Raw genomic sequence first — 19,271 nt, forward strand, 5'->3', positions numbered from 1 at the left:
TGATTGGCAGTGAGAAGCTAGGACTCTCGGGCTGACCAGCCCTGAGTCTCCACGTGCTGGGAAGAGTCACCCCCCTTGCAGTGCTGCTGGCTCATTGGAAGAGCTGAAGGAAACTAGCCTCGTAGGCCCAGCTCCACTCAGCTGTGCTGGATAAAGGCAGGGTGGCCCAGCCCCGCCCCACGGCGGATAAAAGGCGCCTGCGGATGAAGGGCACGAACGCCAGGCTGCTCCATGACCATGGAGGGGACGCCCTATCTGGAGCTCTACTTGGATCCGTGCACTACCCAGGTGAGTCTGAGCCGCGGGCGACCCAAGCCAGGTGATTCCAGCCCCACTCGAGTCCCTGGGTGGGTGCCTTGGTCTTGGTCCCGGTCCCGATCCTGGTCCTGGTTCCGGTTCCAGCCCAGGCCCCAAACCTGGTGCTGAGGGTCGCGGACTCGCCTGTACCGGCATGGGGACCCCAGCCAATGAAGACGCGGCCAGGTCTCCAGGACGGCTGGAGAGGCTGTGCCTGGGGATTGGGGTTGCAAGAGGCCACTGGAGTCACCTGAGGCTTCTTCCAAATAACTTGCAATTAGATATTGGGCATTGAAGCCCTGGTCTTCGTCCTGAGTCTTTTTTTTTTTTTTAACATTTTGAGACAAGGGCCCACCTTGTCGCCAGATGGCCCAGGTTGGCTCTGATCTTGGGCTCAAGAGACCCTCCTGCCTCAGCCACCTGGACTGTACACACATGCCCCTACCCTGTGCAGGCTCCAGACAGTCTCAAACCTTTAAAGTGGAGACCGCAGTGTCTTCAAAAAGAGCCAAAGGGCCACTGTTTGTTGGTGGCTAATAGTTTGTGGTAAGGGTATTTGTCATGGGCCGTGAAGGCACAGGCCATGCCCTGCTGAGGTCACAGGAGGCCAGGTGGGGCAGGCACATCGAGAAGGGTCTTACAGGCGCATGCTCATGAGCAGCGCTTGGGAGCGACCCCAGGTTCCAAGGACCCTGGGTCTGGGCAAGGGTGGGGTGCAGGCGAAGGCTCAAGAGTCCTGCGCACGGCCCTGGGGCTCTGAGGTGCGCTGAACGTGCTCCCAGGGCAAGCACTGACTATGTTGGATGGTTTGACAGCTCTGTCCCTTGCTGGTGTGTTTAATGCAAAGGGATTCCCTCAGGGGCGTGGAGCTGGAGGGACGGCCCACAACACGCTTCCAGGTGAACACACTTCTCCCTGAACACACTTCCAGGTGAACACACTTCTCCCGTTTCAGGAGAACAGTATCATTTTTCAAGTGTTTTCTTTCAAGCAACTGGTCACCTACCCTCTGCTGGGCTTGGAGAGGCCAAACAATTCAGCAGGCCTAGCTGGTCGGGTTAGTGTAAGCAGCTGTATCCTGGGGTGCAGAAGATCTGGGGGCAGGTCGTCTGGCCAGTGGGCACTAATGTACACAGCAAGGAGGTGGGGTTTTTCAAAGACAGAACCCATGAATTTCATAGCAGCTGCTTGCTTCCCTTACCGCCCTATGACCCCACCATCTTTCCTCTGTAGACCAGAAGTACTACACATTGACTTAATGTGTGTGTGTGTGTGTGTGTGTGTGTGTGTTGTTACCAGGCATAGAAAACAGGGCCTTGGGCTGGTATATAGCTCAGTGGCATAACACCTACCTGGCAAGTATGAGGTTGAGTTTGATTCCTGGTACCACAAAAAGAAAAAGAAAAAAAGAAAACAAGGCCTTCACCAAGGTACATTCCCAACCCTTAATTTTTTTTTTTTTTTTTTTTTTTTTTTGTGTGTGTGTGTGTTGAGATGGGTTCTCAAAAAATTACTAAAAAAAAGTACAGGCTGTGCTTAAATTTTCCATCCTTCTGGCTCACCTCCCTCCCAAGCTGCTGGGATTTCAGACAAACACCACCACCTCTGGGGAAAACTTTTTTGTTTTGTTTTTGTGGTGCTAGGGATTGAACCCAGAGCCTTATGCATGTGAACGCAAGCATTCTACCCTTGAGCTACAGCCCAGCCCAAACTAATCTTAACATTTAAATTACTTGTCTTCCTGTTGTGAATCCATACAACTGGAATGTTTTCTTATCTATCCCTTTACTAGAAAAAAAAAAAAATGATGCAGGGTCATCTTGAATATTAGCATTCAAGACTATATTTTACCTTCACATTTTCCTCTAAAATATGAATGTAAAAGTGGAAATCCCATCAATTGAATTTATATAATTAACTCAAGTAGCAGTGAATCTGTTCAGCGTTCACAATATACAGAACATAGTTGTTCAATTGCTTCTTCCACAAAATTGAAGAGTGATGGAGTTAGGAGGGATGTCATACAATCACCAAAAGCGTTCTGCAACAGATGTCTTCTTTGCATTTAAAAACACACCTTCCTGTTTTTATGCACTATGCTGTGATACTCTAGTGGACTTTGTAGAAAGAGGTAAGGCATGAATAGGAGCAATCTCGAGTTGCCACTCGGCGCTGCTTGGCTACCAGCCTGATGTCCCTTTGGTGTAACACTGTTTTGTTGTTGTTGTTGTTGTTGTTGTTGTCTGTCTCTTCTGGGAACTGTGTAGGACAGCCTTGTCCCAGCCTTGTCTCCTCTGTTCAGCCCAGTTGTGCCTTGTGATGTGTACACACCTAATCCATCCAATCCAGAGACTACCCTGGAGTCGCATCTTGAAGAAGTCAAAGAAACAGCTGGAGAGTTCCCATCTGTGGATCTTATCTTCCTACCAGATGAACTGACTCAAGAAAGTAGAGACCAGACTGTCGGTAGAAGCCAGCGTGAAATTGAAGAAAACTGCACAGCTCACAGTCATCAAGATGAGTTGCTACCACGTGGTGAGCAGGATGTCGAGCTGGATTCTCACAACAACTGTTTATCAAATCCCTGGACACAGCTGCTTGTGCCCACTGCTGACTCTGCTCAGCCCTCACCTGAGAAACCAGTCCCAGGGGCCTTACCACTGACCATAACTGCCATGACTCCAGTGGCCCCTCCCTCAGAGTGCTCCGGCATTGTGCCTCAGCTCCAGTGAGTGTCTGTCTTTCTTGCTTGGTCCTCTTTTATTAGGATGTTGGTACTACATTGTTTCTAAATGAGGGGTGCCTCTGGGTACACATGGTTCATATTCCTGAATGTGATGACAACTAATTTCAATATAATAATGCAAAGAGAATTTCTGAATTCCTTATCAGTTCTCAATGTGTAATTATTTTTATTTCCATATCTTCATTTATGTATTTGGTACAGGGTCTCACTGTGCAGCTCAGACTCGTAGTGATCCTCCTGTTTTCAGCCTCCCTAGTGCTGGGATTACTGGAGTGTGCCACCCCCCACCTGGACTGGTTCACCAGCTCAGTGTGACCCAGGGTGGGGCCAATGTGACATGTGGGAACGGGGATTGAACCCTGGTCCCTGTGCTTGCCAAAGCAGGTGCTTAGTCCACTGAGTTATCTCTCACTGGCCCTCAATGTATAATTATTTTTAGACAGTTTGGTTATTTGTAAAATGAAGCACTAATTATTGAACCCTTAAGAGAGGGTAAGGAATTAATACATTCTTGAAGGACGGCTTGTTTATACTACATCACTGCAGTTGCTGAAAATTGTGGTTATGGTTGGGTAAACACAAAAGGTATAAAGAGGTAAAATGGAATTTCATTTGCAGGTTGATTAGAAATTTTGATTTCTGGGGCTGGGGAGATAGCTTAGTAGAATAAGCACTTGCCTGGCAAGCGCAAGGGCCTGAGTTCAATCCCTGGTTCTGCAAAAAAAAAAAAAAAAAGAAAGAAAGAAAGAAATTTTGATTTCTATTTTGAAGCATAGCAATTTTTTAAGGTTTAAAACAATTTCAGTCATGAAATTTCAGAAAAAGTCATTTTGACATTTAGGATTTCATACCTTACCAAGGACCATTTTACTGTATATTTCACACTGAGAAGAATTCTCCCTTCAGAAAGTGGCAAGGGTATAACCTATGAAATAAGGGAGTGAATAGGTTTTTGCCTTTAAAATTCCATCCTGTGTCATTTTCTAAATGGACTTATCTATTTAGGAACATAGTTTCCACTGTGAACCTGGCTTGTAAGTTGGACCTGAAGAAAATAGCTTTGCACGCTAAAAACGCAGAATATAACCCGAAGGTAAGCTTTCTTAGTATTCTTTCAAGCATTTCACTTTTTTAAAGTGAATTTTATCATTTTTAAATTTTTATTTATATATTCCAAGGTCTTGCTACACAGTTGGGACTCAGTGATCCTCCTGTCTCGGCCTCCCCAGTGCTGGGATTACAGGGGTGCTCTACCATGCCCCACTTCAGGCCAGCACAGCATATGGTACTAGGGATTGACCTCAGGTCCTTGCACTTGCCAGCCAGGAGCTTAGACTGCCAAGCTATCTTCCCAGTCCCATTTCACTTTTCTTTAATTTACTTTCTATGATTATGATATTGACTCATTCTTTTATTTTTTCTTCAAAAATGTTTAGTGAAAGGTTTTGGCAATATTAACAATTTACGTATCTCACTTTCTGTTTTGAAGTTGTAAGAAGTAATTTTATTGTGCTGAATAAATCAATATTTTAGCAGTTTTTCTGTATTTTAGGGAATGGTCTACAGGGTTTTCAGGGTCTAACTACTAGATTCGACTCGTAGTGATTCTCCTGTTTACAGCTTCCCAAGTGCTGGGATTATAGGCATGTGCCACCACGCCCAGTCTCAATTGCCATCTGAGAGTGCCCCAGGGGCGGAGCCAGCACAGCAGGCGCAGGGATCTAACCCCTGACCCCTGCGCCTGCTTGCAGGTGCTTTTATTTTAGTAGTTTTTAAAACTAAGGTTTTTGGGGCCAGGGAGATGGCTCAGTAGAATAAGCACTTGCCTGGCTAGCGCAAGGGCCTGAGTTCAATCCCTAGTTCCACAAAAAACAAAACAAAACAAAAAACTAAGGTTTTTAAGCTGGGTGTGGTGGCACAAGAGATAATCCCAGCATTGGGAAGGCTGAGGCAGGTGGATCCTGTATGTTCAAGGCCAGCCTGAACTGCATAGAGAGACCTTGTCTCAAAAAGACAAAACAAAACCCTAAGATTTTTTAAAAAGCTGGGTGTAGTGCATCAACTGATGAATGGATAAAGATGTATTTTATTTATTTATTTTACAGTGAGATCCAGCTAGGCATGCTGGCTCTCACCTGTAAGCCTACCACTCGCAAGGCGAGGCTGAAGCAGGAGGATGGACCCCTGTGAGTCTGACAATAGCCTGGGCTCCAAAGTGAGTGCCAGGCCAGCCTGAACTGATGGCGAGACTCTGTCTCAAACAATACCAATAAATAGAGGAGTTTAACTCTGCCATAAAGAAAGCTTGAGGCATTTCTAGCTGAAGGGATGCACATTGAGGCTTTCTCTTAAGTAAAATAAATCAGATGCACCAATGTAAATACCACATCGTTTCTCTGGTATGAGAAACTTAAGGTGTAAATCTGGATCACAATGTATAACAAATATCATGAAATAGAAAATGTTCAACTGGGAAGGGAAGCTGGGGTGGGGGGTGGAAATGGTGAGAAAAGAAAGAAAAGATGGAAACAAAGCTTTTGTAAATAAGGGAAAGAAGGACTGAAGGAAGGTAACAAAGTGGGGGGAAAAGCCTCAAGTTTTATGTACAGGTACAAGTTCCTTATGAATGCAATCCATATGTATACCTCAAAGGTACCCATAAACTTAATTTTTTTAAAAGCTGGACGTGGCGGTATGTGCATAATCCCAGCACTCAGGAGGCTGAGGCAAGAGGATCACTCTGAGGTCAAGGCCATTTTGGGCTATATAATGAGTTTAAGACTAGCCTGAACTACAAAGTGAGACCTTGTCTCAAAAATAATAATAAAAATAAGTAAATAATAAAACTCATATTTTTGTCGGTCAAGATCTTTCAGTATGACTCTCTCTTAGCCTACTGGGATCCTGGATTTCTTTTTTTTTTTATATACTCTATTTTTTTTTAAATGTTTCCTTTATTTATTTATTCTTTTTTTTTTTAATGGTCAGCTCAGCCCACCCTGGGGCATGGCACGTGGTGCTGGGGATCGAACCAAGGTCCCCACATGCTTGCGTAAGCTTGCGTAAGCAGGTGCTTTAGACCACTGAGCTATCTCGCCAGCCAGGATCCTGGCTTTCTTAATGCCATCATCTTACTGAAAACACTTGTTTCTAAATGGTGTTCCACCTGGCTGACACTGAGGTACTTTTCCTTCGCAAGTTGCCTTACTTGAGAAAGCTGAATAGTTTAATTCCAATTACTAAAGTTACACACAGGTTTTTGTTCTTTTTTTTTTTTTTTTCTCCTCAGAGTTTGATAAGGAAAAGCAGGCAGCCACCCATGGGATTTGTTAAACAGGTTGATACCCAGCGACGGGCCAAGCCTCAAGCTGGGGGCGCAAGGTGGAGCACGGCTTGGTCTGGGGAAATGTTCAGAGGTTCAGGGCAGGTCGAGGAGCGCCTACAGGGCAGGCATCAGCACTTGGGGATCAAGAATTTGCTTTTATTCTGTGCTGACTTCTGAATTTAATGTCATCCAAACAATGTAGGATTTCTTTTTCGTACAGTTTGTACTGCTGGCTGTGATGAGGACAGAAATACAGTTATGAGCTACAGTTCTTAGGGCAGCAGATCGCCATAGTGAACAGCCAGTATCTTTTTTAAAATTTTATTGAGAAACAAATAGCAATGAGACAGTTTCAAAACAGTTTAGTAGGTCAGTTACAATAATAATGCATTGCGTATTATTGTCTTGGTAGTAGCTATTCAGAGTACAAGATGCAGACATGATATCCTGTCCAAACACTATTAGTACAAATCTTCTCATTGAATTAAGAGAAAGTGGCTATATATCTATCCTATTTTATACACACACACACACACACACACACACACACACACACACACACACATAGATTTCACTATAGAATGGACCTTCATTTATATCCCCCTTTTTTGTTTAGTTTTGTCAGACAAGGGTATTCCATTGCCATTTAAATATTGTAGGTGCATGAACTCAGCAAAATAATCCAATATAGTCCAGTAGTCCTAAATTAGAGAAAAAGAAGGGCTACAAGGATAGCCAACATTTTGGCCCTAGCCATTCAAGGTCAGGGAGAACTCAGGACATAAGAGAACCTGGACTGCAACATCCTGTAGCTCAGTGGTGTCCCAAATTTTCTGATCAAGGAGATTATGGAGCCACAGAGGAAAGCGACCGATGATGTATAATGCGTCTGAGGAGCGTCAATGGAGAGAAATGTTCTCTGCGGCTTTCACAGACAGCTGGTATCTTAAGCATATTCTCCACCATCCTGAGCCTGCATTTCATTTTCCTTTCCTTGGTTGCGTCTGTGGGGGAAATAGGGTCTGATCTTGTACCTAACACTCAAAGGAATTCTGGCACGGCACCTAAACTGCTGTAAGGATTTAACAACATGGCCAGGAAGTATGATGCATACTTGCATCTGCAGCACTTCGGATGCTGAGGCAGCAGGAATGCTGCAAGTTCGAGCTGGACTGGGCTACACAGGAAGTTCAGGAGCAGCCTGAACTACACAGTGAGACCCTGTTCAAAACAAAAACAACAAAAGAGTTTAACAAAATGAATACCAGGTGAGTTTACCTTTGAGTATATTGTAGGACTTGGGGTTCTGTATAGGTTTATACTCTAATCTGAAATTGCTGGTGTGACCATGAAAGGATCCATGACATTGTGGAGTAGCAAAGACCAGCTATGTATCCTTACATGATGCCATCCCAGTTTCATTCCCAGCTGATTGCACAGAGAAGTGCCAGAGGACGCTGCGGAACACAGGAGGAGCAGCAGGCCATGAGATGCTGGGGCAGTGTGGTGGCTCTCAGGCCTTATCCTGCAGCATCACCTGCAGGGCTCACCAGTGCTGCTGGGCTGGGGACATGCTCTGAGAAGTATTGTGGAAAGCACGTGACAAAGAGCTTTCCCCTTCATCATCAGCGTGCTTGGCGTTATATACACTGTTTTGGGTTTTGTTTGGTACCTCTTAAGAGTCTTGGGGGCCTATGACACACTGTACTTCTTTTTTTTTTTAATGTATTTAGATCGGACTTGTAGTGATGCTCCTGTTTTCAGCCTCCCAAGCACTGGGATTACAGGCGCATGCATACCTAGACTCAACTGCGTCTCAGCAGGCCCTGCGGGCTGGGCCTGCACAGCAAGCTGGCGATTGAACCCCAACCTCTGTGACTGCCTAAACAGGCACTTTAGTTCACTGAGCTATCTGGCTGTCCCCATGCTGTACTTCTTATTCAAAGATTCTTTGAAAGAAAAAGGAAGCATGTCAGTGTAACAGTCTGAGTAGTTGTGGTTTCCTAACTTCATCATTTCTTGTGTAATGTTGGAGGTTAAATAACCACTTAACTCTGTGAGAAAAAAACCCTACAGAGTTCTACAGGATCTACAGCATAATAGATACTCAAATTTTAGCTGATAAAATTATTTACTTGTTATTAAAATTATACCTTAGAACTAAAATTATTTTTGTTAACATGGAGAGAACAGATGTAGACATTGGTTGGCTTTCCAATCTCAGCTTTCAGTCTGTCCTCCTAGTCAGCATAGCTTTTCAGCTGGATCAGTGTTAATTCCTAACAGAGGTGCTTTCTCTCCCACTTCCTGTTGTTTTCCTCTTGGGTGTCCTTGAAAAGAGGTTTGCTGCTGTCATTATGAGGATCCGGGAGCCCAGGACCACAGCGCTCATCTTCAGCTCTGGGAAAATGGTCTGCACAGGAGCCAAAAGGTATGTAGGAGCACCCCAAACCTTCCTAGGCAGGCAGTTCACTGTGAAAAAAAAACATTTTTCTTAGCTGAATAGTTAACTTCATGAAATGCCAAATTATGAGCTAAGATCACTCAGTCTTATAATACTGAGTTATACCTCACATTTTATAGCACTTCTGTTTAAGCCAAGGGGAGTTAACTGAGCCATTACAGCTATTTATAGGGTGAATTACAATTTTTAAAAAGCTTCAGGAATGACAAAGAATGTTGTGACTTTGAAAAATTGTAAGTGAAAAGCATGTAGTAAATGGAGAAGCTGTTCTGTGGATTTTCTTCTTTGTGGATCAGTAGATAGAATTTTCTGAGTTAGATATTTCCTGTGCCTTGGCCCACAAGAAATCTCTGATAACACCTGCCTCTCCCGGATCTCCTGCGGGGCTGCTGTATGTTCTCACACCACCGAGAACACCAGGGAGCTGCTCTCTTCATCAGTGTTAGAAATGAGGAGCAAGCCTTCTGCCCGAAGGTTGTGGCAGCTTATTCTCAGCTGAGCACAGTGTGCTGTGTTTGTTTTCTCCTATGCACAATTGTCTCAGTAACTCTTCTCTGGTTGTTGGGACAAATACCCAACACCCAAAATGAAGGAAGGAAAGGTTTATTTAGCTCACAGTTCCTGGAGGTTTCAGTCCACACTCAGCTGGCTCCAAGGCAGAGCAGCAGAGGGCAGAGCAGCAGTTCATGGCAGCGGAACAACAATGCAATAGAGAGAGAAAGTCTCTCTCTCTCTTATATTACATTCAGGCTCTCTGCCCCAGGGTGGGGTGTAGTACTCACACCCATAATTCCAGTAATACTAAAACCCATAATCCCAGTGGATCATGAGTTAATCTCAAACTCTAGAAGTCCCCATCTCATGACTGCAATGAGGCTTTGGGGGGACAATGAGACACAAACCATAACAACACTGCTTGCCTTTGCCATTTATAGTCTGTCATGATTTTTTTTTCTGGAACTGGGGATTGAACTCAGGCCCTTGCGCTTGCCAGGCAAGTACTTATTCTACTGAGCCATCTCCCCAGCCCGTCATGATTGCATACATCTGTAGTTCTACCATTCTGGGAGGCGGAGGCAAGTTCAAGCCCAGTCCAGGAAACTGTGTGACACCTTGTCTCAAAGTAAAAAACTTCCAGAACAGCTGGGGTTGTAGCTCAGTGCAAAGGCCTTGAGTTTGAAACACTGTACCCCCCAAATATGAAAGAAACAAAAACTCATGAAATATTTGGCAATTCCATTGACAAAAATTACCAGTAAGATTATGTATCTGTCCATATGAAAATCGTAAATTGTTTAGTATATCTTTAATCAATATTCTATGCATATATTTATCTTTTGTTAGTTACTTTTTGTTATTGTTTTGAGACAGGGTCTTCCTGGATCACTAAGTTGTCCAGGCCAAGTTCTTGTCCTCTGAATAACCACTACAAAGACAGAAAAACCAACTCATAGCTTTTCTGTCTCAGCCTCATAGAGTGCTGGAACTGCAGATATGTGCCCCAATAACTAGTGCATTTAAATGTTTTACTATTTTATGCTGTAAGTATTTTTTGTAGCTTACTATTTATAGTTTTGCAGTAACTTTCCTTCAACAAAACTTAAATTTTCTGCTTGTATAGTCAATCTATCTGATTGTTTTCCTTTATGGTTTCTACATTTGGTCACACCTAGGAAGATTTCTCTTGCATAACTTATATACCTATGGACTTCCATATTTTTTAAATTCATTTTAATGAGAAAATAGCAATGAAAGTTTCAAAACAGTAGGACAGTTACAATAATTAATACGTTGCATATTATTGTTTTCATAGTGGTTATTCAGAGGACAAGATGCAGACATGATATCTTACCTAAACAGTATTAGCAGGGGCCGGGGAGATGACTCAGCAGAATAAGCGCTTGCCTGGCAAGCGCAAGGGCCTGAGTTCAATCCCTGGTTCCACAAAAAAAAACAAAAAAAAAAAAAAGAGAAAAAAACAATATTAGTAAAAACCTTTCTTCTCATTGAACTGAGAAAGCAGCTGTATATCCTGTTTTGTATTTTTTTCACTACATATCAATGGTCCTTTATATCCCCCCCTTTTTTTGTTTTGTCAGAGATGAGAGTCCCATTGCTGTTAGAGAAGCTGTACTAGGAGATTGGCTTCCATATATTTTCCTGATCTTTTGCAGGTCCTCCTTTATATTGAGTGAAAGACAGTGGGTCTTTTGATTTATGTAGTGCTTTCTCTGGGTGGTGGAAATGTTTTATATCTGCGCTGACCAGTGGGGTACCCATGAGCTAATAGGTAATGAGCCCTAGAAGACAGCAAATACAACTGAGGGACTGAAAATTTAATTTTCCTTGTATTTTAATTTACCTCATACTAACTGGATAGAGCAAGTCTAGAATTTTACTTCAATGTAACACACATTTTTTTTCCAAACAATCACTGCCCAATGCATTTATAAAAAAATTCATTCTGAGACTAAATTCTTTAAATGTATCTGAATAGATTTTTTGGCTTTTTCTTCTAATCTTTGATGCAAAAAATCTCTACTTGTAAATCATTATTGGACACTTTTGCAATGTATAAGCAAAGGTGTTCATTTCAGCATTGTTTAAAATAGGGAAAACCAAATTAAATATCTAGTCATAGAGTTTTGATTTTTAAGTCATCAGGTGAAATTGTATTGGCTGTGTATACATATATATTTAGTCAGAACAATATTCACAATAAGTTGAGTTGGATTGATTGTTGAGCAGCAACAAACTAATTTGTATGTTTATTATCTAATTTTCATTGTAAAATATGCTCATACTGGTCTTTTCCTATCTGAATTTGTTTTCTTTCTAAAAATCAATGGCTGAGTTTAGATTATTATAGATATCTTTCATCCAAATCTGTTAATGAGTTTTGGATAGTAACTTGTGAGAATGTGGTTAGTAAGAGATAACCAGTATTGGGGCCAGGGAGATGGCTCAGTAGAATAAGTGCTTGCCTGGCAAGCACAAGGGCCTGAGTTCAATCCCCAGTTCTGAAAAAAAACAAAAACAAAAACAAAAAACACACACACACAAAAAAAAGCAATGAGATAACCAGTATTATTGCCAAAAGCTTAGCTTACCTTAGTCTGATTCTCATAGCAACAGGAAAGCTGTTGTATTTGCTTAGAAAAAGTACAACATCCTAAGAGGTTATTATTGTTGGTGAGATTTCCAGGGTTTCAATCTACTTTCTAAAATCTGCGCAATGAACCTGAATGTGGACTTTTAACTATTAGTTGTTTCCATAGAAACTTCTGTGTTATCTTCAGTTGATACCCCCAAAACTACAGAACTATGCAAATTCTTGCATATTTAACGAAAAATAGGCCAGTTAAACACTGTAGTTTTTTGAAATGGAAGCTGTTTATTGCTAACTTGGGGATAGAGCCCTGCTAGGGACACCTGAGGAGTTTTGTTCGGCGATGGGAATCATGGGACTGGAGGGACGTATGGAAGCAACGAGTGCAGGCAGGCCAGCCGCGCGCTGCTGAAGGGTCCAGATGAGGATCACACACTACCTGCGGTGCAGACAGCACAGGTTCAGACTGGCTTTAGATCCAGAGTTTCTGGCTGACACCGTCCAGGGAAATGGTAGCCCTTGTGCTCAGCCCGAGGTGTTCCCGTGTTCCCGAGTGGGGCTGCAGCTGTTCACGCTGTTTTACCAGTGACGGTGGAAAAGTAGCCAATGAAAATGCGGCTTCAAGTCTTAGCAATTCACACTCTCTGATGTGGATTTAGGGTTAGGATAAGATAAATGCTTGAAGAGCAGAGTCGACTATGTTTTTTCCTTATGCCGGGTGTAAGCTGAATGACAGCTGTGTGAGAAAATCTGAACACACCTGAGCACATCTATAATCCCCGCTACTTGGGAGGCTGAGGCAGGAGGATTGCCAACTGGAGGCCAGCTGAGCACTTAGCAAGATCTTGTCTCTAAACAGGCTGGGGATGAAGCTTAGTGCTCCCTGGGTTCGGTCCCCCATAGCATTTTAAAAAAGAAAACTGGAGAGGTATTAGGTGCTTACAAGTTTTCACGTTTGTGCCACTCAGCACATTTATTTCTTATTGTGGCTTTTTTGTATGCATGTTTTGTTTTTGTCTTTTCCTATAGGTAGCACATACATTTTTAGATACAATGTCTTTAATCCTGCTTGTTTGCCCCTCTCAGTGAAGAACAGTCTCGACTGGCAGCAAGAAAGTATGCTCGTGTGGTACAGAAGCTGGGCTTCCCTGCCAGGTTCCTCGATTTCAAAATTCAGAACATGGTCGGAAGCTGCGACGTGAGGTTTTCCATCAGGCTGGAGGGTCTGGTGCTCACGCACCAGCAGTTCAGCAGGTATGAGTTAGCAGGCTGGGCTCCTCCACAATTACGAGGTAGTGAAGTTGATTAAGGGCTGTGTTTTCAGAGAAACTGTGGTTAACTTAGAAGACGTAACGGGGGAGGGACCGTACAAGAGGGCGGAACTGCTGTACGAGGCGTCTTAGCCCTGCCCCCAGGGCTCCCTCTTTTGCAGTTCTGGTGCTCACCCTTCACTTGTGCGGCGGTCACCTGGACAGCTTACTAAGCCCACACCCCTGGTGGGCTGGTCACCAGAGACCTTGCTTGTCTTTGCAGCCCTATAAAGCGCACTCATGATGCCCGTGCTGCTGGCTAGAGGCTCCTGGGTTGAGGCCCACTCATCTCTGGGTTTATGAAATAGGGACCAGTGGCCTTGGTGATGGCAAGAAGGGACAGGTGGACATGGGTTAGGCGGTAGGAAGTGGCTGACAGTGGGTAAGAGGAGAATGGAGAGAAGGTGCAAGGATGGCTGTAGCTTGTGAGTGTTGCCCTATCCAGCTGTCTTGTTGTGTTGATAGCGGGGTCTTCAGTGCAGCTCTAGTCCTGCCACAAGGCCCTTTTTGAAGCATTCTTCTTCAAGAGCACCTCTGCGGTTCACAGCTGCGTCAGTAACTTCCCTCCACACAGCCAGCGCCTCCCTGTCAACAGCTGCACTCCGGCTGCAGTCTTCAGGGATAGCAGTGTGGGAGGCTGAGGGAACACTACCAAATCCCTGCACTCCCAGGTGCATGTGGCGAATCAGTACGCTGATTCCTCAGAAAACCAAAACAAGAAATTTCAATTAATCCAGCTATGCCCCTCCTGCTTTTTTTTTTTTTTTTGCCTTGTTGACTTTATTGCTCTTCCTAGGACATCCTTAAATGTTTGGAGAGCTGACTTGATGCTCATGAATTTCTTGAGGTCTTTTTTAGTCACAGAAATACATTATTTTTCATCAACTTTAAAAGAAAGTTTTGTAGCATATATAAGTCGGTGTTGGAAGTTATCTTTTACAGTTTGAAACACTTTACCCCAAGCTCCTCTGCCCTTTAAGGTTTGTGTTGATAAGTCTGCTAGAATTATTATTATTGTTTTTTAATTTTAATGGGTTTACTTGAATAAATGATTCATTGCTTTTCTCTAACCACTTTTAAGATTCTGTCCCTGTGATGGACTTCTGGTATTGACTATGATGTGTCTGTTTCTCTCTCTCTCTCTCTCTCTCTCTCTCTTTTTTTTTTTTTTTTTACTTTAATGAGAAAGAAATAGCAATGAGACACTTGCAAAACCGGTTAGTAGGACAGTTACAATAATTAATACATTGCATATTGTTGTATTCGTAGTAGTTATTCAGAGTACAAGATGCAGACATGATATCTTGTCTAAGTAAAAGATAAAGTAAAAATCTTTACTAAAGTAAATCTTTACTTAGTAAAAATTTTATTAGTAAAAATCTTGTCATTGAATTAAGAGAAAGTAGCTGCATATCTATCCTATTTTGTATATATATGTAGATATATTTTTTCTCCCACTACAAAATGGTCCTTCATTTATATCGCCCTTTTTTGTTTGGTTTTGTCAGAGATGGGTGTTCCACTGCCATTCAAATATTGTAGGTGCGTGAATTCAGCAAATAATCCAATATGTTCTAACAGCCCATAATAGTAGTAGGTTATCCGTAGGACTGGCAATGTCAGAAGTTGCTGACTTGAGCCTTTTACAGCTCAGCATATTAATTTGGCTTTACTTTTTATGCCTCGTTTTTATACTTTTCTGCTGGATGGATAAGACCAAGATAAAGCAAGACCTAGATAACAACAAATGTAACTTTTGTATCTGACAGGGTCAGTCAAATCCCCTCAGGATTTACCCTGAAACCATGTACAGCAGTTTGTAGATCTTTTGTAATTGTCAGCCATGTGGATGAGTCACGGCCATTGCCTGACCAATTTGGGAGAGCTTCTCTTTTGAATGTGGCTATTTGCAATTCTATATGCATCACTTAGCCGTATGCTTATTTCCATATACTTGAAAGTTTTCTGCCATCATTTCTTTTCTTTCTTTCTTTCTTTTTTTTTTTGCAGAACCAGGGATTGAACTCAGGCCCTTGTGCTTGCCAGGCAAGCGTTTATTCTATTGAGCCATCTCCCTGGCCCCTGCCATCATTTCTGTAAACAAATTCGTTATCATTTGTGTTGTCTTCTCATTTCCTACTTATTGCAACTGCTCAGATTAATGCTTTTTATACAGCAAGATCCTGGTTTATGAACATTAGCATTATAAACTTTCACAGATGCAAACAGACCTTAAGTTATGCACACTCACAGATGTGAACTAACCATGGAAGTGGTTGCCGTGTCTGCCAGACCCTCATACTTGCGCTGCTGTGCACTACGCACCAGTGCGATGGTGTACAGTGGTACAGTACTCAGGCAGAGCCTGGCACATCCAGAAGCAAGAGAATAAGCAGGGATGCTGCAGAACGGGCTGCTAGGATGCGCAAGGCAGTAACCATGGAAATAAAGGTGAAAATAGTTTATTAACGGTTGTACTGCACTGTATCACCAATTTAAGGTAACTGGAAAGGTAAATATACATTGTTTATATTTGTTTTTTTAAAGCATTACCTATTTATGTCAAAGGTATATAAAACTCACTTTGTCAGACTGACAGATGAATCTGACTTCGGAACATTCTGTTTGCATGAACTTGTTCATAAGTCAGGGACTTACTGTATTATCTAGCCGCTGTTGGATCCACTTTTCATGTTGTCTTGTTTTGAAGGTACTACCACATAACTGCTCTATGCAGCATCCCTATCTTCTAATTCTTCATATTGGTCACTTCTGCTGCCCATACTTTCAAATTTTTAATCTTCTGGATTTCTTTTTTTTTTTTTTATTTTTTATTTTTATTTATTACATTTATTTATTGTGTGTGTGTGTGTGTGGCCAGCTCAGCCCACCAGGGGGCGGGGCTGGCTGGCATGTGGTGCTGGGGGATCGAACCGCGGTCCCTGTGCTTTGCCAAGCTTGTTTCAAGTAGGTGCTTTAGACCACTGAGCCATCTCTCCAGCCCCAATCTTCTGGATTTCTGCTTGAAACCTTTTAATAGATTTATGTTCACTGCTCAACAGGTCATGTTTTTGTAAAACTTTGTGTAGCTCAGCTAGCTTTTTATTAGTGTTTTCTGTAAGCTCCCTGATCGATTTATTACCTTCATGATCCAATTAATTATATTTTCTGTGAGCCCACAACACATCTCACTGATCCATTTTTAATCTGTTACTTTCAAATATGCATTGTCTTCCAGAAGAGACCTGCTTCATCAAATAGAACACTTGTCAAGTAATGTACCCTGCTGCCTCCAGGAATTCTTTGTTTTCTAATCCTTTCTGTGCCACCTTGTCAGAACTGGAAGCCTCACCATGTCTTATCATACTGTGCATGCCATTTCTCTTGCAGAATTTATCAAACCACCCTCTGCTGGTTATAAATGCATCATTTGTTGCACATGTAGAGGAGTTTTCTTGCAGTAAATCACTGTGCAATTTCCTGGCCTTTTCACAGATCACAGCCTTGCTGATGCTATCTATCACCTGCCAGCTCTTTCTCATTCAACCACACTAACAATAGTTTTTCACTTCTTCCAGCACTTACATCCTCTGCTTGTTTAACACTGTTACTCCTTTTTTTTTTTACCTCAGCTCCTTGGTGGCATCTTTACTCTTCAAAATAATTGCAATTGTCAACTTGGTCATCTTGTATTTTAAGGCCAAATTAATCACATGAATACCATCCTCATGCTTTTCTACAAGTTCCTTCTTAATTCAATGGCTATTTTCTTTAAAAGTTTCTTACCATCCTTGCTGTAGACTTTTTTCCTCCCTTCATTATTGTTCTGCACATTCTGGTCATCTTTATTACTGCTCTGTACTTTCATTTTACCACCATGCTTGCTCTGCACTTTCTTTGCCATCTGCTGGCTTGAATAATACTGTACAGTACTGTATGTGCTGAAGAAAATGCACAAAAAGATTTCACAGCAAGTGCACACAGGTCTGTGCGTAACTGCAATGTCAATTAGAAGAAGCTATGTCGGGGGAAAGATGGCTTCAATCATGTCTGTCACTGCATGTGGAGTTCAGAAATGGAAGCAAACTGTTGCCAAATGCTTCTGTTGGCAAACTGAATGGAATGGAAGCACTCATGAGCTGAGGAATTACGGTACAGAGCTCTCTGTAGTGTGCATTTCAGTAATGCGCTAAAGGTGTGTCTCTCTGCCTAAGATCTGGTCACCTTGGTTAATATGGAAGGCAATATGAAGTACCCTTGGCTTATACAACTCTGGCATTGACTACAGTAATGCAGTCAGGAAGGTAATGTAAGCATTGACACACAAAGAAAAACTATCAATAGCAATGATTATGCATCCTGGGCAAGATCAAGTAAATCAGCAACAGTAATATTGTCTAAGACAAACTGGGTATTAACATAGCATAAAAATAAATAATGCACCATCCTTAACTTTAGAAAACTGAAATTATAGAATAAGCTTTAATTTAAACCAAATATTGACATACAGCAAATTCCTACAAAATACCAGGTCTTTCATGCTGGGCTGGCCCCACCATTGGGGCATGCTGAGCAGGCAGCTGAGTAAGGGCACAATAGCGCACGCCTGTAATCCCAGCTCTGGGGAGGTTGAAAACTGGAGGATCACTGAGTTTGAGCTATGGAGTTAGGCCCTGTACCAAATACATAAAATGAAAAAATTAACAATTATCCTCTACTAATGATAAAAAAGAATTCCACATTAGTTAATAGAGTTAACTACCTAAAAATTAATGTAGTTTGATGGCTTCACTGAATACAATGATACAGGGTTTTGAGACATAGGAGAATGCTACCAAAAAATACTGAAAATTTAACAAGGGGAGATAAGAGGAAAGGGAGGCAGGATCCTATTATCAAGCAGAAGGATATTTGTAGGATTAGATAAAAGATAACAGAAAAAAAATGAGAACTAGAAGGTATAGGAAAAGGAGAAAAAATAATATGGAGAATGAAAATTATGAAGAAAAAAGTAAAAAAGAAGAAAAAATTAGTGCAAATCCCAATTTTTTTTTCTTTGTATTTTTAAGTGAGTGTTTTCCTTCTAGGAGCCATAGTTTTGGAGTCCAGAAAGTCTGTTTTCTTTGCCTAACATGATGCATCATGGGAGCTTGTGAGGTGCATCCCCTATTCCAGAGGCCTGTTTTCCTTGGGCTGTGGCAGCATCCATACTGAGATGCGTTCTTGCTCGTGTTGGTGGCGAGGCAAATCAGTCCTCAGATCTGTATTGGATACAGGCAGTGGGATGAGGGCTCAAGGGCTTCATGTCAGCAGGCGCTTTCAGATTCGCTTGTTTCTGAGCACCACTCAAGCTGGGTCTGGCTTCTCACCATAGGAGTGTGGAGGGTGGGTCTTTGGGCCCATGTCCTTGGCTGCCCTGAGCTTATATTTCACAGGGCATCTGTTTTTAGCATATTCCCAGTCCATGGCTGATCCTTTTGACTGTGTCTTACGCAGTCACTGTGGGAAGGTAAATCTGGGAGCTCTGAAGTGAAACTGTTTAGTTGTTCGGCATCACAGATTTAAATAAGCCCTTCCCAAAATGGTGCCTTATCAAGCACTCTGTGGTAGGATGTCGCTTTGTTCCTTCAACCTGTACTTCATTCCCCTCTGGGTGTTCACAGTGTGGAAAGAGTTCCATGGGAACAAAGCCCAGGCTGCTTCTGCAGTTGACAAAGCCTGTTAACTCTGCTGCTGTTTCTCTCCAGTCCTGGGAGCTACTCTGCTCCGATTCCTTCCCTGTGAACTGCAAGTGCTGGGAGAGTCTAAATTACTTCTTTCTTTTCTTGGCACTGTGGGCCTCCTTTCCAACTTCCGTATCTTCTAATTTTTTTTAGCCAGTTCCAGATTCCCTGAGGTCTGCTTATCTTTTTTTCTTTGATAGGTTATTTCTGGTGTCTGAATTCCAGATCTCAGAGAAGCTGATTTTTGTTGCCAATCACCATGCTGTCACTTTCTTTTTCCCGCTCCCTGCACCACTT

At 42.5% G+C, this 19,271-nt stretch overlaps 1 protein-coding gene across 1 annotated transcript in view; it reads left to right on the forward strand.

The window, feature by feature from the left end:
• The first annotated feature begins 237 nt into the window (after window positions 1-237).
• The window catches only part of Tbpl2 (TATA-box binding protein like 2), a 38,795-nt gene continuing 19,761 nt past the window's right edge, over window positions 238-19,271 (forward strand). The window contains exons 1-5 of the mRNA XM_004624834.2: window positions 238-288; window positions 2,565-3,025; window positions 4,049-4,136; window positions 8,708-8,799; window positions 13,028-13,195. Coding sequence (XP_004624891.1) covers window positions 238-288; window positions 2,565-3,025; window positions 4,049-4,136; window positions 8,708-8,799; window positions 13,028-13,195 — 860 coding nt within the window. The remainder of the gene's footprint in view (window positions 289-2,564; window positions 3,026-4,048; window positions 4,137-8,707; window positions 8,800-13,027; window positions 13,196-19,271) is intronic.

Source organism: Octodon degus, unplaced genomic scaffold (assembly GCF_000260255.1).
Source record: "Octodon degus isolate 3935 unplaced genomic scaffold, OctDeg1.0 scaffold00007, whole genome shotgun sequence".
Lineage (NCBI taxonomy): Eukaryota > Metazoa > Chordata > Mammalia > Rodentia > Octodontidae > Octodon > Octodon degus.